Genomic DNA, 25162 nt, shown 5'->3' with positions numbered 1-25162 from the left:
GCTTTAGTATATATAGGATAGATTAGTAAGGACGGAGGGAGCGTTTGAAAAATCAAAATGACAAAAGGGTAGAGATTTGAAACTCCATAGCGTCCTCTAAAAGAAAGCATCTGACCGCCCCGTTTCACCTAACTTCAAATGCCGCAAACTCCTATCTATTATTATTAATGGAGCGAGCCACGATTTTTTGAGGGGGAAAAAAAGAAAAAAAAAAAAGAGAGCCTCCATTTGCTTCTTCACCTTCGCCCTTCGATCCTCCTCACTTTCCCGGACCCTCCTCTTTCTCTCTCCCTCACCGCTTTTGTCCACCCCATTTTCGATCGTCAAAGAAAGCAGACTGAGAAATTAATAGAGGGGCGAAGAGGGTTCCTTTGTCCATTCCTATCTAGTTGAACGAATCTAGATCTCTCTTTCTCTCTCTCTCTTCCATTTCTCTTAGGTCATTTCCATTCGCTCCGTTCGTTCAATAGTTCGGTGCCTGGCGACAGGCCGGAATCTTGATCCGGATCTCGCCGAGTGGATCCGTAATTCGATTGGTTATACGAGGAGTCGATCCTTGCTTGAATCAGTTTCCTGCATCCGGATCTTCGTCTGGTTGTTCTAGGATTGACTGCCATGGAGGCCATGGAGGAGTTGATTCAGCTTTCGGAGTCCATGCTTCAAGCAGCGGCTCTTCTGGCAGACGAAGACCCCGATGACCAGTCGAGAAGGACTTCCACTTTCCTAAATGTCGTCGCCCTGGGCAATGTTGTAAGTGCTTCCATTCGTGTTTCTCTCTTCTCTGTCGCTAATATTTATGTGTGTCTAATTGATAGTTGTCGGTTTGGGTGTCTTGTGGACCGATTTTGATTTTGAGGTTGGACTATAATTGATCTCATGCTATTCTCGAAATTCTTAGAGATGGTTGCTGTATGTGTTTTCCCCCCTTCTTTATTATTGTGTAGTTGCTGTATCATTGTTTCTCACATCTATTGCTCATTGGAAATTTGATCTGCCCTTACTGGATCGAAAGTCTTAATGGTATAGCTGATGTTATAGATCTTTTGAGCAAAATTTGTGGCGTTCTAGTCTGCTATTTCCTTTCTCCTTCTTTCCCTATGGTTCCTTACTCTGCAGAACGTTGGTTTGTAGGGTGCTGGTAAATCGGCAGTATTGAACAGTCTGATTGGGCATCCTGTTCTGGTAAGTATCATCCACGCAGATTTTGCTTTATTGGATCTTCACCATTTCATCCTGATTTCACCTTGTCTTATATTTTGCGTGTATGTGTTGTTTATTAATGCTCATCTGTTAACAGCCAACGGGAGAAAATGGTGCCACTCGAGCTCCAATTGTTATTGATTTGCATAGAGATAGTTCTGTCAGCAGCAAATCAATTGTCTTGCAAATTGAAAATAAGTCTCAGCCTGTTTCTGCAAGTGAGGCCTTTTAACACACTCTAGGTCTCTTCATCTGTTTTGGCATCTCTTCTTCTTGTATTATTAATTGCATCTGGACTTTATTCTTCATACATTCCTTTTGTTTTAGTTTTACCTCACTTTATTGCTTACACTGGTGGCCTCTGTATTTCGGCCTTGTAAATAGGTGCTCTTCGTCATTCTCTCCAGGACAGGCTGAGTTCACTTTCTGGGTCAAAAAGTCGTGATGACATCCATTTGAAGTTACGTACTAGTACTGGTATGTCACCTATAAGTTCTTTCATCTCTCTCTCTTTTCTCTTTAACAAGCTTTTCTCCACATTTGTATGATAATGAAATTGTAATATGTTTTTGTATCTGGGAGATAATTATAAGGCTTTAAGACCTGACTCTGCTTTCTTTGTGTGCTTTGGTCCACAAGTGATCCATTGTTATTGTGTCTATTAATGGCGTATCCCTAAATATCATGTGAGATAATCCTTCTTATTTACCTTTAAGGGTCACTACAGTCATCAAGTAAAAGTATTTCTATTTTTAAATGAAGGAAACTTCAAATCATATAAATGCCTTGATATGGCCGTGACATTGTTCGTAGTCTTTTGAGTCACATATTTATTTTGCTTGCATCTAAATAGTTCATATTGCAAAATATACATTTTACACTTAAACGACTGTTTTAAATTTAGCATTGAAGTTGTCTTGTTAAATGTTATTCATGACATTTTTCATTTCTAGGTTTGGTATTTAGCTAAGTGATTTGTGAGATTTATTGTGTGCTTTGTGTTATATCATTGAAAATATTTAGATTATTGTCAGTTATTTGCTTAAGTTTTGACTATTTCTAGTATTTAAGTGCTCAAACCTTTATTTTGCAAGCAATGTGTACTCAAATCTTATCTGTGCTAATTTCACTCTTCATGATGTAAATGAATCTGTCAACATTCCTGCGTATATTACTTTTTCTCATAAATGTACAGTTGTCTCCTTTATCCCTTCACAATATAAATGAATCTGTCAATTTTCCTGCATATATTACTTTTTCTCATAAATGTACACTTGTCTCCTTATGTGGCTATCCTAAAAAATATTATTTACCTTCTCAACAGCTTATTCTTGTGTATCTCATTACTTCTTCTTGTGTCTCAGAAATCCAGATCTTTTTTTTTTTTTTTTCGAATGTTGAAACCTTTTACCCTGGTGAGGCTTGCATCCAAGACTTCACACTAGAAACCCCTCAATGTGACCACTGAACCTAAGGCCCAAGTCACAAAATATAGATTTTAATTTATTATTATTTTTGAAATAGTGCTATAAATATAGATTTTTATTTAATTGGTAACTTTGCTCTTGTTCTGGTTTCATGTGTCAGCGGCCTTTCTCTGTAATAGTAACTAGTCTTGAAAAAATAAAAAAATTAGAATAGAAATTAAAAGGCTGTCTGGCTATTAATTTTTAAGTGATTTACTGTTTCCATACACGTAAAACAATTTCGTATTTCCATACAACTCAATTTATGGATGTTGGCTGATATCAAAAGAAAAGAGTAGCATGATGGCCAGTTTGGTTGATGATTAGTGGGTGGAATTATCTTTTCCCATTAATAAATCCAAAGTCAAGGAAAACTGTTAAGGAATAGTCCCACATGGATTAGTGAGTACAAAGATCTTGAGTTTATTAGTTGGGAAAGAGGTTTCCTAAGTTGACTAGTCATTTTGGGATAGGGCCTTGGACTCAATTTAACATGGTATCAGAGCAGGTACTCATATGTGGGCGTACACTTAAAAACTATCTACTTGTAGAGCCACAAAAAAGGGCCTACACCTAAAAACTATCCACTTGTAGAGCCACAAAAGAGGGCCTATACATAAACTGCCTATTCCTAAATTATCCATTTGTAGAGCCACAAAAGATGGTTTACACGTGAGGGGGAGTGTTAAGTAATAGTCCCACATGGATTAGTGAGTACAAAGATCTTGAGTTTATTAGTTGGGAAAGAGGTTTCCTTAGTTGACTAGTCATTTTGGGATAGGGCCTTAGACCCAATTTAACAAAAACAATTAGAGATGTTTACAGTACTAAGTTCCTCAACCGAGTTTGAAGACGTTAGAAAGTTTGAGTCTCTCTAAACCAATATAAGGATCTGATGAGAATGAATTGGTTCCAGACCTGATTGGTATATATAATTTAATTTCAAATGCTCTCCAGCATGTTGGAGCATGCTTTTGCTATTGCATGTTAGTGATGGAAATTTGCCAATATCAGGTTCAGTTATATTTCTAATGATTTTGTTAATGAATTTTGGGAGGCAGCTCCTAGACCAGCAATGAAGGAGTGGAATGTTATGCAATGTCAAATTTATTTTATTAGTGATAGAAATTTGCCAATATTAGGTTCAGTTATTTTTTTTTATTAATGATTTGGTTAATGAATTCTGGGAGAGGTCCTAGACCAGCAATGGTGTTGGGTTGGAATGTTATGCAATGTCAAGTACATCTTTAGAAGACGAATGTGTGAGAGATGAGAATTCTACATAGCAAAATGAGGGTAGACAAATTATAATAGATAAGACTTAATAGTAGCACTAGTAGATAATAAATAGAGTTGTCTCACAACTTAGGCCTTTGGTTCAATTTGTTGGCCTAGGTGGTGTATCAAGAGAGGGGTGAATTGAGAATAAGAATAAAAAATCAAGTGTTAAAGGTGCAATTAAGAGCAAGTAAGCAAAAATGTAAACACATACACACAACTACAATGAGGCAAAAATTGTTTCTTCTTGATTTCCCCTAGTGGTAATCACCGTCCAAGAACCCTTGAAAAAAAATCACTACTTTTGCTCTACTTAATAAAATTACAAAAGAGATTTTACCCCTCTTTAAGCCAAGTTTAATACTCATTTTCACTATCTTAATCTCTCCTAAAGAAATTTTATTATTATTAGATTCTAGATCTAGTGGGCTTTTCTCATCTATAATTAAGGTTTTAGAAAACCTCTTAAAAGAAAGTGAGAAATACAAAATAAAATAGAAACTTACACCTTCTTTTGGAGAGATAGCCACTCCTAGAGAAATTCCAATCTTCCAATCATTTAGGCATGATCAAAGAAGTATGTGGAGTTTTGGAGGAACTAGGAATGCCAAGAAATGCAAAGAGATTTGAAGAATTGGGCATAATAGGCTTTTTCCCTTGCAAAGGGTAAAATTGGAAGTTTGCCGACATAAATATTTGTTGAGAGCTTTGATATGCTAATACATGGTCATTCCTTGCTTAGGGATGAGTTTGATTCCCTATTTATAAGTTTCTTGGTGAAACTAGCCGTTTTAGACAATTGCACAAAAAGCTATATAGGGTAGTTGATTGATCATACCTTTTCATCCTTCAACGGCTATATTTTTTTGAGTTCGTATGGCCTTATGATCCATTATACCTTTGATCAACTTATTTGCAAACTTTTTAGTAGTAGAATGATTGTTCATGCTTTTTTAACATTGTCGATCATGCTTTATACACTTGCCTGGCAGATATTGGATGATCGATTATGCTTTATAACTTCTGCTTGCAATATTCTATATGATGGATCATGCCCAAGGGGGTTGATCGATCATGCATTGTAAGTCTACCTGGATCGATCATGCATTGTTCTGCTCTACTCTGGATGATCGATCGTACAACTAAGTGGATGATTAATCATGCTTTGTGGTAGTGTATACCACTAGGTTTTAAGCATAATATAGGCCAATTCTAAGTGAATGGAAGGTTCTAAACCATTTGAATAAGCTTGGAAAACATGGTTTTAGAAAACATTGCATTTTCTATGCTCCAAAACATACTTTTACCTAAGAATTAGAATCTTGGTGGTTATCCTTTTGCAAAACTAGTGTTCTTTAGATTTTATTTATTTGACTTCTTCGATTCTTCATTCTTCCTCAAGGTGCATTGTTTCTTCATTTGGCTTGAGGTCTTGTGTCGGATTTGCTAGCTCTTCTTCATAGGCCTTGTAGCAACATCACTTTAAGGAAAAAACATTTAAAATGCTTTGAATTGCAAATTATTAGCTCATTTAGCTTAAGTTTTGTTATCTTCAAAATTCGAGACTGAGTCAAACCCAGGTCAACACTGTTGTTACATGGGGGATTTCTTGCATGAGGTCTTGGGTTCAAGTCTCACCAAGGGTAAACTTGTGTGTTCTTTATAAAAAAAAAAGGGTAAACTTGTGTGTTCATGTGTCATCAACATTATAAAAAAAAATTTCTAACATGATTTTTCTCTGTCCAACAAAGTCCTAAGGGTGTACTATGGGGTACAGTTTGTGAGGTTGTGGTTGGTTGTGTGTAACTAAATTTGACATCTATTGATCATCTAAAATTCGAGAGGGTATAATGTCATGGTGGAATGCTGAGGAAGTTTTAAGGACTGTCAGCTAACAATCGGTAGCAAGTCCGAAATATAAACTACGGTGAGGAGAGAGGGAGTACTTATTGCATGTATCTGCTGACGATTATCAGGACAAATAGCATTTTTTTCTTGAACATGTAATTCTCATGCTAAAATTTAGTGGTGATTATAATTATATCTTGATAACAGATCAATACTTTATATAAGAACTATGAGTTTTGTTCTTTGTAGATGATTCCTTTGGTACATGCAATTCACTTGATATCCTGTGTCGTTAACTGACTTGACCCTTCTTTCAGCTCCACCATTAAAATTGGTTGATTTACCTGGATTGGACCAACGGGTTATGGATGATTCCATGGTGAGTGTATGTTTTACTTTCCATCTTTGTTTTGAACTGGCTTCTAGAATCTATAACATTTGTGAGCATAATTATATTGGTTTAGATAAAAGAAATTGTCTCATATACTGATATTTATTGTTTTTACTGTCCTTGTATCAGATCAGCCAGTATGTTGAGCATAATGATGCAATTTTAATGGTGGTAGTTCCTGCTGTCCAAGCACCAGAAGTTTCTTCTTCAAGAGCTCTTAGAATTGCAAAAGAGTATGACTCGGAGGGTGGGTTCCTGTTGACATAGGTGTGCTTACTCTTCAGTCAATTGAAATCTGCTCACTGAGCCATTTATTTTTCTGTTTTTTGACTTTAGGTACCAGAACAATTGGTGTAATTAGTAAAATTGATCAGGCCGCATCAGATCAGAAAACCCTTGCTGCTGTTCAGGCTCTTCTCTTGAATCAGGGTCCCCGTAACACATCTGAAATTCCATGGGTTGCTCTCATTGGTCAATCAGTTTCTATTGCTTCAGCACAGTCTGGTTCTGTAGGTTCAGAAAATTCCTTGGAAACTGCATGGAGAGCAGAAAGTGAAAGTCTTAAATCCATATTGACTGGGGCCCCTCAGAGCAAGCTTGGCAGATTAGCCATGGTGGAGACTCTTGCTCGTCAGATACGCAAAAGGATGAAAGTCAGGCTCCCCAACCTTTTATCTGGGTAAAGTATTTTATAATTATAAATCTTTTAGATTCCCTTGCATGTACAGTACTTGAAGAGGCCAAAAGGTACAAAATACAGTTTTGCAGTCTGTCATTTTACTTCAGTTAGCTACATGTGCTATTTTCCAGGACAAACATGGCCACACATAAGGAAAGAGAACAGGAAGCTTGGAAGGTAAAAGAAATTGCAAAAATCAGGATAGAAATTGTTGGAAGCTGGACAATTGTTGCTGTCAAGAAGAAAACTACAATAAAATATCTGCGATTACATTTTGAATAGGAATTTGTAGAGGGTGTCTTATTTTATATTTTGTTTCTGGAATGGCTTCTTTATGTTCATGTACTAGATGTGCAACGTGTCAAAAACTTAGGGAACTGTTTTTTATAGAATATACCATAAAACTGTCTGCAAATGTAAGCAATGGAAGTTGCTGGGAATTATAACGGATAAACCAGTTAAAGAAGGACAAAAGGGCAAAATTTCGAACTCAGACGATTAGATGATTTTTTTTTCCTTTCTAGAAGATAATCAGTCTATAAAGAGCCATACAGTCATTTGTTGACTCCTGTTTTTTTCTCTTTATCATTTCAGGCTACAAGGTAAGTCCCAAGTGGTTGGAGATGAGTTGGTAAAGCTTGGTGAACAAATGGTTCACAGTGTAGAAGGAACAAGAGCTATTGCTTTGGAGCTTTGCCGTGAGTTTGAGGATAAATTCCTCCTGCATATTGCTGGTGGGGAGGTCAGTACTCAATCATCTCTGTATGTTTATGTGATTTCTTCTTTCTTCATGTGCACTGAGTTATCCAGTTTGGTGAGTTCCATGATCCAAAGAGGTTGGATAAGATGAACAAATCTATCAAGTAGTTCCAATTGGTTGAAGATATATTAGAAGTATTTAGAAATATTCACTGGATTTTCCTATCAGTATATGGGAACATATTCAGTCTAGTTTCCAGCGAGAGTGTGCAAGACTCTTGGCTTGTCAAAATGTGAATTTTTGTACTGCCAATTTTCTCTTAAAGAAAAACAGAATTTTTTTTGGAATAAGTGTTATTTAATTCGATGACACATGAGAAATTTTATCATACTCCAAAAAAGACAAACATAAATTTTTTTTCTTTAAGAACTGAGAAATGTAGCAACTGCGGGTTCCAGATTGTTTCGAGTGGGATGATTTGCTAGAAGTATGATGGTAAAAGTGCACTTGAGGGCTAAAGATAGAAGTCTAGCAGTATGGCTTATGAACGAGGGCTTGGGACTGAGGAATTTCATGGCTAAGTTGTATATTTCATGATTAATACTAATTCACAATCTGATTTTTGAAAGTATGTCTTTGAAGCAGTAACTTGGTTCAATCTCCAAAAGGTTTAAAAGAAGTTGGTTACTTGACATTGACATTGAAGTGTATAAGCTGTATGGTTGATACCTCTCTACAGTGATTGTAATGATTATGTTCAGTCTTGTTGTTTCACTGTCTGAGCATGCTAGATGGAAGACTAACAGTGGCAAGGTTATATCAATGAGATCTGTTGACGGATTCATAATTAATGAAGGGAGGTCAAGAGTGGCATGGATGCAAGTATGTGGAATAACTTGGAGAAAACAACCTAACCGGAGTTAGAAATGAATCGAGAGGAATGGAGAAGGCTTATTTATAACAGGCTCCAACATAGTGGGACTATGATGCTGATGATTTGATGAAAATGATCTTGTTAAAAAATATATGTGATAATGTTCATATCTGTTGTTTCGTAATTAGTTGGATGTAGATTATGATAACTAAGGACAAGTACCCTACATGTTGAAACAAGTTCCTCCATTAATTTATCAATGTTTTGGATTCTCTCTCCAGGGTGCTGGCTGGAAAGTTGTTGCAAGTTTTGAGGGGAATTTCCCCAATCGGATCAAGCAACTTCCATTAGATAGGCATTTTGATATTAACAATGTCAAAAGGGTAATAATATAATGCTCTTGTCATACATTTTCTTTGTTTATAATGGTATTATGTCTTATGTATGTTTGGCATATGTGATTGTTGCCTCCAACTGTAAACTTTGTTTCAGATTGTGCTTGAAGCAGACGGTTATCAGCCATATCTTATATCTCCTGAGAAAGGTCTGAGATCCTTGATAAAAGGGGTCCTCGAACTAGCTAAGGAACCTTCACGTCTCTGTGTTGATGAGGTAAAATCTCTATGAGGCATTTAATAACTTGTGCTTATTTGGTTTTATTTCTATTTTAATTAGACTCTCTGAGCTTCCCGCATTTACTAAAAAGCACATGGATTTTCTCTTAGTATGTTTTCTTTTCTTCTATCCTTCTTGCAAAAACAGGTACATCGTGTGTTGCTAGATATAGTTTCAGCTGCTGCAAATGCAACACCAGGTCTCGGAAGATATCCTCCTTTTAAGCGAGAGGTAACTGTTGAAAATCGGCTTGGCTTGATTCATAGATCCATAATTGAAGAACCACCTTATATCTTTCAAACAAAAAATGACCAGGTTGATAGCAATATATTTGCTTCAGGGCTTGTGGTTCACTTTCCAATGTTATGTTTTGTGCCCCAAGTCTAAAGCTACTTCTCTTTTGGATAAACAAGGTATTGATATCTTACCAACTACAATTTCTGTGTGGTTAAGGTTGTTGCGATTGCTTCTACTGCTTTGGATGGATTCAAAAATGAAGCAAAAAAAATGGTAGTTGCATTGGTTGACATGGAACGTGCTTTTGTTCCTCCCCAGCACTTCATCCGTTTGGTGCAAAGGAGGTATATTTTTAGTGTAGTCTTGTTAGAGTTATCCTAATTGTTTTTTCTGACAATGCTGTGTATATCGTTTTTTTTTATTCTGTTCATATGATTATACATCTTCTTCAAATTATTCTAGTATTATTTTTAGGGCATTTATATTTTTAGTTCTCATTATGTTTACATTATCAGGATGGATAGGCAACGCCGGGAGGAGGAGTTGAAGAACCGAACCTCGAAGAAAGGACATGATGCAGAGCAGTCAATTTTAAACAGAGTAGGTTACTGTGGTCTTGCTCATAAAATCTGGGAAGTGCACTTTTTGTGATTATAGAAGTCTTGTTGACTAAGATAAACTTCTTTTCCTTCATTCTTTCTTAATATGATTCATTTCAGGCAACAAGCCCTCAAACGGGAAGTCAACAAAGCGGTGGCAGCATGAAATCAATGAAGGAAAAGGCCAAAGAGTCAGAGAAGGATGCAAAGGAAGGGTCTTTACATACTGCTGCAGGTGGAGACATCACAGCAGGTTTGTTGTCTATTTTTCAGAAAAAAAATGTTTTACTTGTTCCTAGTGTTTACCAGCTCTTGTATCATTTGTCTGTGTTTATTTGATCATGTATACTTTGTCATTCAACTTTCTGTCTGCTTTGCAGATTTTAGAACCTTCTGATATCCTCGCTTTTTTTATATGTCTCACTTGTTGATCACCAACATGTGAACGTTTTTATTTCTTTTTGCAGGATATTTGCTGAAGAAAAGTGCAAAAACTAATGGCTGGAGCAGGCGATGGTTTGTTTTGAATGAAAAAAGTGGCAAGGTATATTACCCACTTTTCACTTTCAGCTTTTATAGTTTTGTTGTCAACTGATAAGAAAGCTCTTATTGCTATCACTATTTTTTCTTTTCTTTTCTGTTTTTTCTTTACTTCTTTCGTATTTTTCTTTTATCTTCTTTCATAAATATCTGTTGTTCATATTAATCTTCTTCTCCAGCTAGGATACACTAAAAAGCAAGAGGAGAGGCATTTCCGTGGTGTCATCACTTTGGAGGTATGTCCTTGCTCATATTTACATTTTTGTGTTTTGTTCTGATGTCTAGACTTCATGATTTCCTTATTTTCATAACTTTTGTATTTAAATACTTAGAATATAATTTAGAGTGCCATGTATCAGGCTGTTATATGTTGTTAACATGGTGTTGCCTAAGTAATCAAAAAAGAAAAAAAGAACTTGGAGTTACCTGTTCTAGGGTTCATTTGTGTGATAGGCAATAGGATCTGCTCCTTTCTGGTGGATCTAAAACAAAGAAAAGATTATGTTTTGTATATCACATGGCAATATTAAATTCTCCACTGGAGTGAAAAAGTGCATTTTAAGCAAAGAGTAAACCTAAGAGGGGAAGGAAGACGGCAAGGACCATGGGCCTTCACCTGAAGAACTCCAGTTACTCCACATTCCTTACCCATATTCCCCTTTTATGTGGCAGTTAGTGTAATTTGTTCTGTGGGTAGCTCCAATGCAAATGTTTCATATGCCTATGAGCTATGATACTTCACCCTCTCAGTCACCAAAAAAAAGGAGGATCTTTTGGTTGTCTCCTTGATATACCTACTTTTTTCTTAGAAGTTTTTCTTTGAGCAGGCAATATCTGCCTGGTTTTTATGCAATATCATTGATTTTCTTCCTTGTTTACTTCACACTTGTGTTGGCACATGCAAAGTTGCATTAAACTTTTTGGAAGATGGTGGTGGGGTTGTATTGTGGGTGGGTGGGGAGAGAAATTTCAGTGTTTAAAAAGGCCTCTTATCAGATCTCAACATATTTCTTCTTATTATATAATATGACAATAATATCCTTTAACCTTTTTTCCCATGCATTCCATAGGAAGTAACAGGGTCTATTTCACTTGTGTCATCTATTCCTCATAAAATTTACTTCAGTATCCCTTTGTCCTAATCTGTCCTTGTCATTTTGACAAGAATACTTTTTTTCTTTTAAATGAGACAAGAATACTCCTATGCGTAACTTTTCAAGCCTTATAATTTAAGATGACAAAAATATTCTTTTAGCCAAATTTTTTGCTGCAGTCATGTAAATTAGTCAAATATCCTTTAATGTATTTGTTCATGTTTTTTACCTTAGAAGTAGCAAATAACCTTCTTAACCAAGTCACATGAATGATGAAAATATCATATGCTAATTCTCTTCTTAACCATGTAAATGTCACATGAATGATGAAAATTACCTACTTGTTTTTTTTTTTGGATAAACTACTTTTTCATAGTGTTGGCATTGAAATGAGGAATTTATACTTAAGGCCGTTTGGTCTAGTGGTATTCTGTTTACATTAGGTGCGTAAGGTCACAAATTCAAATCGCGCCACGCCCCTCTCAAAAAAAAATGAAGAATTTATCCGTTTTCAAAAAAAAAAAAAGAAAGAAAAAGAAATGAGGAATTTTTCTTTTGCTAAAAAAATAAATAAATGATGCGGTCAACGTGAATCAAGCTCTTGACCTCCAGATCTTCAGTTTGATACCGTCCCAACTGAGCTATCCCTGTGTAGGAGATCAAGAATATATCCTTTTTAGCTAATATTCTTGCTATGCATATGAAATGCCTCAATCAACCTTTTCTTTAAACTGAATTTTTTATGCATGTCCTTGAAAAATGATGAGATGATCTTATGACCTTCTACTTTTATGCCACTAACTAATAAGACAAACATGCCTTATATATTTGTCCTATTATGAAAAAGATCATTCTAACTGATTTTCACGTGATTGATATATCATTTATTTATTCATGTTAATTAGCATTTCAAGTCCTGCTAGTATCTATATTCCAGCAACAGCAGTCAACCTGCTAACAGCAAAATATTAGTTTATGGAAAAGTGGACAGTAATTTCAGATATCACACTAACTTTGAAATTTTGTGCTTGAAAAATTTATTATAGAAAACTGTTCTTATAGTGAAATTCCATTCGATACTATTCCAGTTTTCAATTATAAACACTAATTCATCTTCATCTTTCTCTATTCCTCTCTCCTTCTCTGTTAGTTTGTCCGTCTGTTCCTCAGTTTCTCCCTTAAATGTTTACCATTCACATCATATAATTTTGTTCTATTGGCAATATATAATTTTATTTGCAACGTCCAGGAATGCAATGTAGAAGAGATTTCTGATGAAGAAGAACCACCTGCCAAAAGCTCAAAGGAATCCAAAAAGGACAAGGATAAAGATAAGTCAAATGGTCCAGATTCTGGGAAAAGTGGCAGTCTAGTCTTTAAAATCACTAGCAAAGTTCCTTACAAGACTGTATTGAAAGGTGCACATTCATGTTTTGTGTGGTCATTTATCTTTTTTTTTTTTAGATTTTGAAACCCAATATATCTTTAACTCAATTTCTCCCCTGGACATGCAGCCCATAGTGCAGTTGTTTTGAAGGCTGAAAGTATGACTGACAAGGTTGAGTGGGTGAACAAGATTCGAGGTGTTATCCGACCTTCTACTAAGGGAGGTCCATTGACCAAGGGAGAAGGTGGTCCTGCTATGCGGCAGAGTCTTTCAGATGGTTCTCTAGTAAGTCCGAAAATGATATTTTCCTTGATGGTTGACATGTTACCTTGATTTTTCAAACCAAATGAAGTGCCACCAGACCTTCCATCTGACTGACTGAATGGTTGGATTAGCTTTCCTTTAACTTTTCATTGGTTCTTTAGAAAATGATGGAATTAGTATCATGGGTAATCAAGGTCAAATAACATATCTGCATGTGGGATTTCATTTGTGGCCTTTTTTCTCCATGTTTGTTGAACTTGCCTGTTATTTTAGGATACAATGGCTAGGAGACCTGCAGATCCTGAAGAAGAGCTAAGGTGGATGGCTCAAGAAGTACGTGGTTATGTAGAGGCTGTTCTAAACAGTCTGGCAGCGAATGTTCCCAAAGTAATCCCTCTTCTTCTTCTTTCTATTGTTATTGTAATTTTGATACATATATGGTGATGTTTTTATCATGCATAAGGCCAAAGAAGTGTGTGTGTGTGTGTGTGTGTGTGTTATGGTTTTATTATGGAAAAGGCAAGAAGAGAATGCAAGCTGGCCAATAGAAAGAGCTGATGGGGAAAGGCGAAGAGAGTGTGAGCGTTGCAGCTGTAGGTTGGCTTAGAATATACTAGAAGCAAATGACAGATCTATTTGCATAATATCTGTAAGTTGATCTTGAAAAAGATTTTCAAAATTATACATGATAGCTTGAAATCAAGGGGACTAAGATGTCATGTCCTGGGCATGGATTGAGGTTTTGTAGCTTCCTTCTCCCTTTTACATTTACTAGAACTATCACTTCTATTTGCCTAAGAACTCTTTTTGAAGGAACTTAAACTCTTTAAACAGCGAGTAGAAGTCAAACCAAGATGTTTAGAAACTAATAATCTTAATAAGAATGTACTGATAATAAAAATTTCACTAGAATTTAATAGGAAACTTCTAAAAAAAGTGACTCTCATCAAATAAAAACTTCTAAGAAAGGCGTTGACTTATAATAACTGAAAGATAGTTTTGTGGAGATAGAAATTTTTTTAGGATAAATCAAGAACTGGGTTAATTACAAGGACACTGAAGTCGCATTAGTAACATCGTGTCACAGCAAAGTCCTTGACAGTGTCTTCAGTTCCTTCAAAGAAAGATTATGGATGAACAATGATTCAGGACAGTTTGTGTCACTTGTTCCCCTCATTGCACTTTCCTTAATATGTAAAAAATTTGACTAGTTAAGTCAATCCCTAATACTTTAGCAATTTCCTTGTTCAGGCAGTAGTGCTTTGTCAAGTTGAAAAAGCAAAGGAAGACATGCTTAATCAGTTATACAGCTCCATAAGGTTAGTTTTACATAAGGTCAATTCTTTGGCATTTGTGTAACTCTTGTTATGTACTTGTTGCAATTTGAATGATGGCACTCTTTCATCCATTGTGACAGCATTGGCGACTGGGCTAGTCATCAATGTAGCTGAAACATTTTCTTTGTCAAAATGATGTCAAATGATTTTGTCATTTTTTTTTCCTTTTTTTAGTGCTCAAAGCAATGCGAAGATTGAAGAACTACTACAGGAAGATCAGAATGTGAAGCGTAGAAGGGAGCGTTTTCAGAAACAATCATCTCTCCTCTCCAAACTTACTCGCCAACTAAGCATCCATGATAATCGAGCTGCTGCTGCTGCTAGTTGGTCTAATGGTGGAAGTGGATCAGGTAACTTGGCATGAAATTTACCTCTTTTGATGGATAAGGTCATTATGTAATATGATTTACGAACTGAAGAAAGTTACAGCATGTAACAGGCATTTATGGGTAGGGCACTAGCCCTAGCCGTATTCATTATTTTATTAAATCTGATAGCACAAAAAAATCTTCTCTCCTAGTGCATTATTATCTTTTCTGGAAACAAATATTATTATCAGTCTTAAGCAATGTGTAAGATGTTTTATACTATTTAGGTCACTTTCTTGGTAAAGTAGCAGTTGGATAGAATGACTAAATATTATTTCTTATCCACTAATCTTGGACAATCAGTTGTAATCTGCTTGATAGCAAACCTTTGTTCCTTTGTAGCATATTGTTTGTTTGTATTGGAATGTATTGTCCAGGACTGCAGGTCGAAAATAAGTCTTAGTTGCCTTGTCAATGGATTCTGCTGTACATGTATGCTACGCATCATCTTATTGAAGGGTCTTAAAGTCAAGAGCTAAACTCTGTTAGTTTAATTATTACTGATTCCTCTATAGATTTGGTTAGGAAAGGCTCTGATCAGTTACAGCTTACAAATTACTGTTTGACACTGCAGAGAGCAGCCCAAGAATATCTGGCACATCTGGTGATGATTGGAGATCTGCATTTGATGCAGCAGCTAATGGACCGGTGGATCATTATGACTCATCTAAATCTGGCGCTAATGGCCACAGCCGGCGGTACAGTGATCCTGCTCAAAACGGAGATGCAAACTCTGGTCCAAACTCTGGAAGTCGTCGCACTCCAAATCGGCTGCCACCTCCCCCACCACAGTCTAGTTCATCTATGTACAAATACTAGTTAAAATATGTTATAGCTGCCCATTTATATCTTCACCAAAATTCATCTTGGTTGGTGCTCTGATCTTGCCTAGAGCACATTCATGAGCAGATTGGGTGCTGGGTTTCAGAAACAGAGGAAAGGGGTAGATGTGTACCAATCTGCTAATTTTTTTTCAGCCCCTCGGATTTCAAGACCCCCTACTTGAAATCTTTTTGTGGGGTACCATGTTAGGCCATATACTTGAGTTGCCTTGTCCTCATTGTGATATCTGCTCTTTTTGCCATTTTCCTTGAGGCTTATTATTTGCGCCTTTTTTCCTCTCCCCTTTTGTGATAGTCTATTGTTACATATTATATATTTGTTTGCATTGAAAAGCTTTTTCATGCGGAGTAAATTTTGCTTCTAGGTGTTCCCCTTTGTCCCTTCAAAAAATTTGCAATTATACATCTTGGCTTCCGCAGCTTCATTTCTATGAAGAAAAAAATGTGGCTAGAGCAGGAAAAGTTGGAGCTCCGACTTGGGGCTTTCACAAGCGTTATCTTGGGCAAGTCATTCTTGCGTTGTGGAAGCACAAGCGTTATCTTGGGCAAGTCATTCTTGCGCTGTGGAAGCAAGTTGTGGTCAATGTTACTGATTGGAAATACTAATATTTTCCTGTAACAATTACTTACATGGAGCCTATAATTCTTACTAGAGGATTCAAGTTGGTGTCAATGTCACCGATTCCATTGATTCCACCCGTGGAAGCAACAGGAGCCATTTGGCAGTAACTCTGGTATCACAAGCTGTGAGATTTGGTATGCTGCTCAGTTTAAATGAAATTCTCAAGCAGCGCAACCATTTTCTTTACTGCTCCTCGACAACTGAAATTCCTGTCTTCACCTCCTGCTGAATTAGAAGTTCAATATAATTACCAATAATCCTTACAAGAGCATCTTCCGTTCTCAAATTGATGAAATCGACTAGCATCTCTGACTATGATCTTGCGGCCTGTTATTGTTGAGATGAGCTTTGTCACAGCATGACAATCACGACAAATACGGAGGTTTTTAACTATCTGAATGGTTGTCCCAGCTTCCGTGTTAAATATTGCAAATGCCATTGCTAGTCTCTCACTATGACCATGTAGAAATGCTTCTTTCTCCTCTTCTTCCACATTCTGCAAAACAGAACTTGTATCTGGTACATAACTCATTTCCTCCATTTTCTTGCGCAACTCCTTCCATACCATACAAATGCTCTCAAACTGTGGGTGGGACCTATCTCCTGCTCTGAATGCATGGACAATACCCTTCATCTCAACCCAGCTGCATCCAGGAGTCTTCGTCAATCCTAAATTATTCATCATCAGTCTCATTTTTGCCACATCTGCCCATTTTCTATGCTGTGCATAGATGTTTGAAAGAACCACATAATGTGCTGGATTTTGAGGCTCCAGACTAACAAGATGATCTAGTGCCACTTCTCCAAACTTAACGTTAGAATGCATTCTGCAGGCTCCCAATAAAGCCCCCCACACACCTGCGTCAGGTGTCATTGGCATTGTCCCAATAAGACGGTAGGCTTCTTCCAACCTTCCGGCACAACCTAACAGGTCTACAATACAAGCATAGTGCTCTACGTTTGGCTCAAGACGATGTTGGCTGCTCATTGCTTCAAAAAGGTCCATTCCTTCTTGAACAAAGCCACCATGCCTACATGCTGATAAGATACTAACAAAAGAAACTGCATCAGCCTCGATGGAACTATCTTTCATTAGTGAGAATAGCTTTAATGCATCCTTGGCATGGCCATGAACGGCATACCCAGAAAGCATTGCATTCCATGACACTCTATCCCTATTGTCCATCTGGCTGAAAATTTCCTGTGCAAGATCCAGCCTTCCACATTTTGCATACATATCAATTAGACTGTTCCCCACAAGTGTATTAGAGATGAATCCACTGCGAATTATGTAGGAATGGAGATTCGTACCTTCTCTGAGGGCAGCCAAGTATGAAGCAGCAGGAAGGATGCTTACAAGTGTAACCAAATTGGGCTTAAGATTCTCTAATTTCATTTGGTGGAAATAAGACAACGCTTCCTTCGCCCATCCATTCTTCATTGACCCCGCAATCATTATATTCCATGAAATCTCATCCTTGTTAAAATCATTGTCACTGAAGATGATTTCAGCATATCTGAAACTCCCACATTTTGCATACATATCAATAAGGGAATTCTTTACATGAAGATCTGACTCAAAGCCACACTTTATAATATGCCCATGAAAGCACATTCCTTGCTCAAGTGCCCCCAAGAGCACACAAGCTGGAAGAACACCGACCATAGTGCCGGAGTCAGGGCTGACCCCAGATAACTGTAACTGGTGAAACAATTTGAGGGTATTACCAGCATCCCCAAGTTGTGCATAACCATTGATTAGTGCATTCCATGTCACTGTATCTTTATTTTGTAGTGTAGTGAATAAGGAATGGGCAAAGCTGAAAGATCCGCACTTTGCATACATCGCTACTAGAGCAGTCCCTACTGAAACATCTATACCCATATCAGCCTTTATCACATAAGCATGGATGCTCTTTCCCAAATTCAAAGACGTCAGCTCTGCACATGCAGGAAGTATAGTCACAATAGTAATCCTGTTGGGTTTAAGTTTGATGCTTTGCAGCTCTCGGAAAAGAGATACTGCTTCTTCTGAATGACCTGCTTGGGAGAAGGCAGCTATCATTGCAGACCATGCAACTATATCCCTTTCTCCATTGCTAAAGAACAATTCTCTGGCCTTATTCAGATTCCCACACTTTGCATACATGGTCATGAGAGCAGTGATGACTGTTGTGTCCAAATCGATCCCTTCTTGAATCATACAAGTGTGGATATATTCCCCTTTTTCAATATCTCTAGTTTCTGCAGCAGCCAAAAGAGCTCCAACTGCTGAAACTTGATTTAATTTGAGATTTTTTCTTCTCAAATCGTTAAAAAGCTCCAAAGCTTCCATGTAATACCCGTTATGAACATAACCAGAAATCATGGTTCCCCAGGAAACTTCATCCTTACTGACAAGTCCATAAAATATCAAACGAGCAATTCCCACATTGCCGCACTTTGAATAAGCATCTATCAACCCATTTGACACAGCAGAAGTAAAGGCTCTTCTTACCACAAAACCATGCACCGACCTACAAAATGGAAGTGCTGTGAGCCTTGATATTGCAGGAAACAGGTTCAGGAAGCTAACTGAGTTAGGTTGCATACCGGCTGATAGCATCTTTCTGAAGATATCTAAAGCTGAACATGGTTTAACACTTTGCGCAGAACCTGCAATCATTATGTTCCAAGTAACAACATCTGCTTCAGGCATTCGATCAAATAGCTCCTGTGCTGTCTCAATTCTACCAGCTTTACAGTACATGTCAATGAGTGCAGCACTTATATATACATCGCAATCTAAACCAGTTCTGGTAATCTCCTGGTGAATTAAGGTACCCTTTCCGGTATCCGAAGCTCCCGTGCAGGCCTTTATTACGAATGTGAAAGTAAACTTATCAGGTTTGACACCCCTCTCCAACATTACATTGTACAGGTCGAGTCCTTCCTCGTGCTGCCCAGATCTTGTATAAGCTCTAATCATGGAGTTCCATAAAACGGTACTCGGTTTTGTTACAGAGTCAAAAATCAAGCGAGCAGTCTCCGTGTGGCCGAAGGAGGAGTAGGAATTTACGAGTTGGGTACAGATAATATCATCTAATTCCAGTCCGGTGGTTAAGACGTGGGCATGGAGTCGCAGAAGGGATTGGATATTTTTTAATGAACGAAGGAGGTGATGGTAGTCATGGTAGACAATCTGTTTGGCGAAAGGCCGAGCCATTCCCACAGAGGATCCCGCGATAGAGTGAAACAATCGACGCATGGCACGTATAAGCATCTTCGCAGAAACATTAGAATGGCTACCTGGTTGAGAAGTTCGAAAGGCGATTTTCCCTTGAGACAACTGTGTTTAGGATGTTTGATGCGTCATCAATTCAGCAAATATTGTTGCTTCATCCTCTTTGCTAGAATGCATGGAATAATTCATTCACCAGTTTGGGAGTGTTTCAATCAGGGAATATCTCAGACTGGCTACTAAAAATGGAGAAGTATCTGAAACTACAAATGAAAATTTATGATGTTTGAAGTTGAAACAACATCAAGAGGAGAAATGTGAATATGAAGGAGAACACTGACATACAATTTTTTGTTTTTGGTGTCCGTCATTCAGAATTATTTTGCTAAAAATTATGAACATTCTATGGCTCAATGGGAATTAAAGAAAAATTAAACTAAAACATTATATATTTTCATAATTAATATTATAAAATCAACCTGATCATTAACCGGTGAAATGATCAGATTAGTTGAAATAATTTTAAATTAATTAAAAATAAAAAATCTCATATTAGAGAAGCAAATCTGATTTGAAAGACCTAAACCCCTTTCTTAGTAGTGAGGGACTTGAGCAGGATTTAAACCTATTTCAATCCATTGAGCTTTTGTAACTATGTTATATATCATTTGCATTTTACTAGTATTATTTTATTATTTATAAAACCTTAAAAAAATGAGCCATAGAAACATATAATAAGAATCTATGAACAAGCCCTGTTATAGCAGTTCATAATAAAACCATATTAACAATAGTCATAAGAACCAAATGCTGTTACAATAACTAGTTCATTATTCCTTTTATTCTCTTATTTGAGAAAATATTTAAGATACGATTTTCAACCAAATTTTTTATCAGTTTTTGTACCAATTTTCTTAAAATTTTAGAAATAGGAAGCACTCTCTTTCCTGCCTGAAATATACAGGACCAACCAAACAAAATGGTCAAGGTTACCCTGGAATAACTTCGGATTGTTAATCAGACCATTTGGGCAGAAACAGAAGACAGGCCACCCATTTACCCAAAAAAATTTCAAACATTGACAACGCTCGAATATCGTTTAAACTGCAAACTAAGGCTACCTGCACATCAGTAACAAAGTAACAAAAACGCAATAGTAACGAGGTAATAATGATGGAGCAAACTAGAATAAGCATACTCTGTTTCATTAGCTCAAAAAGAAACAAAACAACAGCAGCGCCAAGTAGAGAGCTACTTCTAAAACATTAAAAATTCCAAAAAAACTGACATTTCAAATCCTCCTAAACTTGATAAAACTCATCAACGCTCCATGGTCTCCCACACTTTATCCTGCTCAACACAACAAGGTCAGTGATGTGAGAACCAATGAAAAGCAACAGTGTAGTATGTAAAGCAGGATTAGAATAAAGTTTATCATACATAAAATTGACGGTTTATAAACCAAGAACAGAAACTATATGATCAGTTACCATATATAAAATGGACAGCATGAGAAGAATCGTGACACACACTACTAGCCAACACAGAAAGCAACCCACAAGAGCGTCAAAAAGTAAGAAAACAATATATTAATTTGCACTCAAAATAAGACTGAGCCAAATTAAACGTGATAGGATTAAAGATTATACCCATATTTGGCCGAGATTAACCAGTTTCTCTGTAATCTTAAGTTAGAAAGCCCAAACTAGCACTCATAATCATTATTGGGCACTGCTAACTTCGTTTTTGAATCTACCTTTCGTGTCTAATAAATCCTCTCAGTATGCAAAAGTACTGAAATAAAATCTAGTCAATGTCATAATCATAATTTGCCATTACCCCATAAACGAATATCAAATTCAACCTATACCTAAGACTACAGAAGCACAACCATCTAAAGGGAGCTCAATGAGCACTTCAGCAATTGTGAAACAGTATGAAGAAAATGAAACAAAAAATATTAAGATATAGCATATGAGCAGTCCAACATTTCTGTTCCAAATTTTTTCTCTAAACCATCGCATAATATAACGAGTAAGACTGAGCCAAATCAAAAGCTACAAGTGGTACTAGGCACACAAATTAGGAAAAGAAATATACCTTATATGTTGCTTGGGTACATGAAAACTCTAACTCTGTCTCCCTGTGAAAAGAAGAAAACTATATTCAACACACATTGAAGAGGAAGTAAAAATGAAACAGTCATTTCGAGCAAAATCAGTAAAGTACCATGGATCTGGGGGGCAAATTAGATTTAAATTTAGCCCGGACGATCCCAGTGTTTCCATGAGGCCTAATAACTTTTCCCCAAATGCAGCGATAATGGGAGCCACTCTTCTTCACCTTAGCCTTATAGATGTATGCCATACGCTTCCCTTGGTACCATGTCACCTCTTCTTTTGTGTTTACACCCTCAATCTGGATCAAGGATGTATTGGGATACTGATTCGACTTTGACCTAATAACAATACCAATAGGAATCATAAAGGAGGGGTGAACAGGACAAGAGAACACGCTCAAATTTTACCCGTTTTAACCTATTTAAGAACACGCCAAGCTTGAACTAGAGCATGCAGAAGTTAGTACAAGAACTAAACAAAGCCCCTGCGAATATTTATGTTGTTCCCAAAACGATGAACGGTGTCCAAGGACAAAACATCAAAGCAGACCGAAAATACAATATTATTGACAAAAAAAAGTTCATTTTTAGTTCCAGAAAGGGATGACAAGAGCAAAAGGAGATCAGCTTCGGCAAAAAAAAAAAAAGAAGTAAATAAATAAATAAAAAAGACGGAACATAATGCATAGCAAGGGTTTTAGTGAACGAGAGAAAATCAAATCCACATAATGAAAAAGACGAGAACTAAGGAAGTTACACCACGAAAAAATCATATTCCAAGTTTTTCAAGCATCAATATTACCTCTTATATCCAAGAATTGTCCCCCGAACGTACAATCTGCAAAGAAGCAAGCAAAAAGATAAAAAAGATTTTCAACTTTTCCCAATAAATCTAACAATAGATGAAAAAGAATCATGAAGCTGTTTGGACCTGACGTGCTCTCCTTGCCGGGACTTCACCATTGTCGCTGAAAAGTATAGAAAAGAAGCGCAGCGGGCGGGCGGGCGGAGCACTCTCTAAACCACAGAAGAGAAACCCTAAAGTTGAGTAGGGTCGGTATATGAAGGCACTGTGGTTACAGAAGAAGAAGAAAATGCCCAAACCGTAGCTTTTAACTACACAAATGCCATTAAGCAATATTTATCAACTTTGTTTGAGGATTAATGTTGTCAAAATCGGGATTGAATCAGCTGATTCAACCGAGTTAAACCTGAGCCAAACCTTTTTTTTTCTACCCTTATTTATATAAAAAACGGTTCTAACTTAAAATTGGATGATTAGACCAATTGGTTAGGTTTGACCATAAATGTTATATAAGGTTAAATTTGATAAACAATGTAATTAACTTGAAAAAAAAAATAGTGGTAAGAGGATTTGAAGTGCATATACATATCATTCAATTATCAAATAGTTAGTATATTTATGGTTTCCCAACTATGAATTGAGGGGGAATGACAAGCATTATCGTCCATATGAAGTGTCGACAACCATCGATCAGCAAAACTTGTCGAACTAAGTAATCCACCTAGATGTTATTGACTAATACAATAAGAACCGAAACTCTTCAACATATTTTTACCTTTTTCTCTTGTACAATTAAGGTAAAGAGATTTAATCTCCTATTTTTGTATCCTTTGCAAGTCACTACCTAATAAAAAAACAGGGGGACACTTAAAGAGGTTAGATAGCTTACCTCTTTTTTTAGTTAATAGTCTAATAATTAAATTGAATTTCCTCAAATATATAGGTCAATAGTGATTCCTTTCATGCCAAACCATCTAAAAAACATTGCTATTGTGCCAACCTCTTTCTTATGCCAACTAATATTGATCTAAACATCCATAGAGATAGTTTTGATGGTAACAAATGCTTATGTTACTAATTATGTACAATAGGTATGCCTTGCAACACTAAAAGTCTTCAAAGGAAATTTCTGGTGGCATACTTATTCAACTTGTCAAGGATTGTCCAAATGACCCACACAAAAAGGGAGCAAACGGCTCATGCCAAAGTACACTATCTAATTAGCTTAGCAACATCGTTTGACCGAATAAGAGAGCTCAACACAACATATGAGGCAACCCCATTAGACTATACGAAGTGAAACCATCCTCCTATCTAGCCAAGACAAAGAAAAGCTAGAAAAATAGAACCGTTCGACTGGACTGGTCTTATAGAGTTTGTTAGCCCAGGTGATTGAAGGAAAAACTCATCAAAGGTAAAAAAAAAACAAGGTCATGCAAAGAAGACCGTTCAATTGGACTACCCACATCCTATTGCAAATGAGAAAGAAAAGATACACTATAAGTACTTATTCAGCTAACACCCCAAACACCCACAAGAAAAGCAAAAAATTATTTATGAAGGTTTACCGATCAGACCAAGACCATCTAAATGCAAAAGAAAGAGAAAGTCTATTGAGAGAACTCGTTTGGTGATTCATCCAAATGACCAGTTCAAATGAAGTTGAACACCCTGAAGAGATGCTTAATGAAGACCGTTTGAATGGTTTGTAGCTATTCGAATGGCTCATTCCAGAAAAGTTATGAAACAAGATTGAAAGCTTCAATTCAACCAAGATAGGTCTCCAAAATTTATGACTTATCTATGTGAAAAACAACTCATCACAAAAATATTAATCATTCTATGAGATTTTTAATCTAGATATCATCGAGATTTATAAACGACAAAATGTTCATCAACACTCCTAGTTGGGAGGAGAAAACATCATAAATACCCATCTTGCTGCATATAGTGGATTGTATCTTTGATGTGACCTGCTTTGTGAGTATATCTGCTGCTTGTCCATGAGATGAAACAAGTTTGAAAGAAATAATGCTAGCTTGGAAATTTTTCCATATGAAATGGAAATCTACCTCAATATATTTTATTCTCTCGTGGAAGACTGGATTTGAAGTAATGTGGATGGTTGTCTGGTTGTCACATTATAGTTCCATAGGTGCCTTTTTGTGGAACCCCAATTCAGTAAGAAGGGATTTGATTCATAGACTACATGGGCCATAGTTGTATATTTTGCGTTTGCACTGGATCGTGCAACCACATTCTAATTTTTACTTCTCTATGTTAACAAGTTTCCTCCAACTAAAGTGCAATACCCAGAGGTGGACTTCCTGTAATCAGGTGATCTAGTCCAATCAGCGTCTGCAAATCTTTTAATGTTGAGGTGACCATGACATTTATATAGAAGTCTCTTGCCTAAAGCTCCTTTTTGTGTCGTGTAGTCGAAGAATTTATAATTTTAGATAAGAAAGTATGGTGGAGATCACATATGTGTTAATTCTTCTATTCATCATGATCATCAATAATGTACATTATCTTTCATTTGTAAGGTCATTATGCCATTTGTGAAAAAAAAATTTACCTTGACTCTAGATGATATTTAGCAAATCATAAAAGATAAATATCACATCTATGTCATGTATGGAAAAGCATGGAGAGCAAAATGCAAGGCTCTGAAAGC

General features: G+C 36.6%; 3 protein-coding genes across 3 annotated transcripts; 1 reads left to right on the top strand and 2 right to left on the bottom strand.

The window, feature by feature from the left end:
* Nucleotides 1–159: 159 nt before the first annotated feature.
* On the top strand, nucleotides 160–16072 carry LOC137935487 (dynamin-2A-like). Its single transcript, XM_068780137.1, has 22 exons — nucleotides 160–750; nucleotides 1132–1182; nucleotides 1298–1418; nucleotides 1585–1677; nucleotides 6110–6171; nucleotides 6313–6430; nucleotides 6520–6862; nucleotides 7457–7604; nucleotides 8718–8819; nucleotides 8929–9048; nucleotides 9199–9282; nucleotides 9505–9632; nucleotides 9804–9888; nucleotides 10008–10140; nucleotides 10355–10431; nucleotides 10607–10663; nucleotides 12771–12939; nucleotides 13036–13193; nucleotides 13446–13559; nucleotides 14424–14491; nucleotides 14684–14859; nucleotides 15452–16072. Exons 1-22 carry the CDS (start codon nucleotides 616–618, stop codon nucleotides 15694–15696), a joined length of 2787 nt encoding a protein of 928 aa, XP_068636238.1. The 5' UTR covers nucleotides 160–615; the 3' UTR covers nucleotides 15697–16072.
* Nucleotides 16073–16323: 251 nt separating this feature from the next.
* LOC137935476 (pentatricopeptide repeat-containing protein At2g39620) lies at nucleotides 16324–19603 on the bottom strand. Its single transcript, XM_068780128.1, has one exon. The coding sequence runs from the start codon at nucleotides 19601–19603 to the stop codon at nucleotides 16589–16591; it is 3015 nt and encodes a 1004-aa protein (XP_068636229.1). The 3' UTR covers nucleotides 16324–16588.
* Nucleotides 19604–20745: 1142 nt separating this feature from the next.
* Nucleotides 20746–22720, bottom strand: LOC137942385 (large ribosomal subunit protein eL33y-like). The gene is made up of 5 exons (XM_068788011.1): nucleotides 22612–22720; nucleotides 22483–22518; nucleotides 21791–22019; nucleotides 21662–21704; nucleotides 20746–20911 (listed from the first exon to the last, which is right to left on the bottom strand). The coding sequence occupies exons 1-4, from the start codon at nucleotides 22641–22643 to the stop codon at nucleotides 21663–21665; spliced, it is 339 nt and encodes a 112-aa protein (XP_068644112.1). The 5' UTR covers nucleotides 22644–22720; the 3' UTR covers nucleotides 20746–20911; nucleotide 21662.
* Between the last annotated feature and the right edge of the window lie 2442 nt (nucleotides 22721–25162).

Source organism: Aristolochia californica, unplaced genomic scaffold, assembly GCF_029961685.1.
Source record: "Aristolochia californica isolate CCGP_79_NKW_82.1479 unplaced genomic scaffold, dmAriCali1.0.hap1 SCAF_10, whole genome shotgun sequence".
NCBI classification, from domain to species: domain Eukaryota; kingdom Viridiplantae; phylum Streptophyta; class Magnoliopsida; order Piperales; family Aristolochiaceae; genus Aristolochia; species Aristolochia californica.
This window is presented reverse-complemented; position numbering and strand designations above follow the sequence as displayed.

Excerpts from the sequence above, each read along its gene's own strand:
- LOC137935476 (XM_068780128.1), bottom strand. The coding sequence starts at position 19,603 with ATGCTTATACGTGCCATGCGTCGATTGTTTCACTCTATCGCGGGATCC.
- LOC137935487 (XM_068780137.1), top strand. The coding sequence starts at position 616 with ATGGAGGCCATGGAGGAGTTGATTCAGCTTTCGGAGTCCATGCTTCAA. Across the intron at positions 8,820-8,928 it reads ATATTAACAATGTCAAAAGG|ATTGTGCTTGAAGCAGACGG; the intron begins GTAATAATATAA and ends ACTTTGTTTCAG. Across the intron at positions 13,194-13,445 it reads GTCTTTCAGATGGTTCTCTA|GATACAATGGCTAGGAGACC; the intron begins GTAAGTCCGAAA and ends CTGTTATTTTAG.
- LOC137942385 (XM_068788011.1), bottom strand. The coding sequence starts at position 22,643 with ATGGTGAAGTCCCGGCAAGGAGAGCACGTCAG. Across the intron at positions 22,020-22,482 it reads ACAATTCTTGGATATAAGAG|GTCAAAGTCGAATCAGTATC; the intron begins GTAATATTGATG and ends TATTGTTATTAG. Across the intron at positions 21,705-21,790 it reads ATTTGCCCCCCAGATCCATG|GGAGACAGAGTTAGAGTTTT; the intron begins GTACTTTACTGA and ends TTCTTTTCACAG.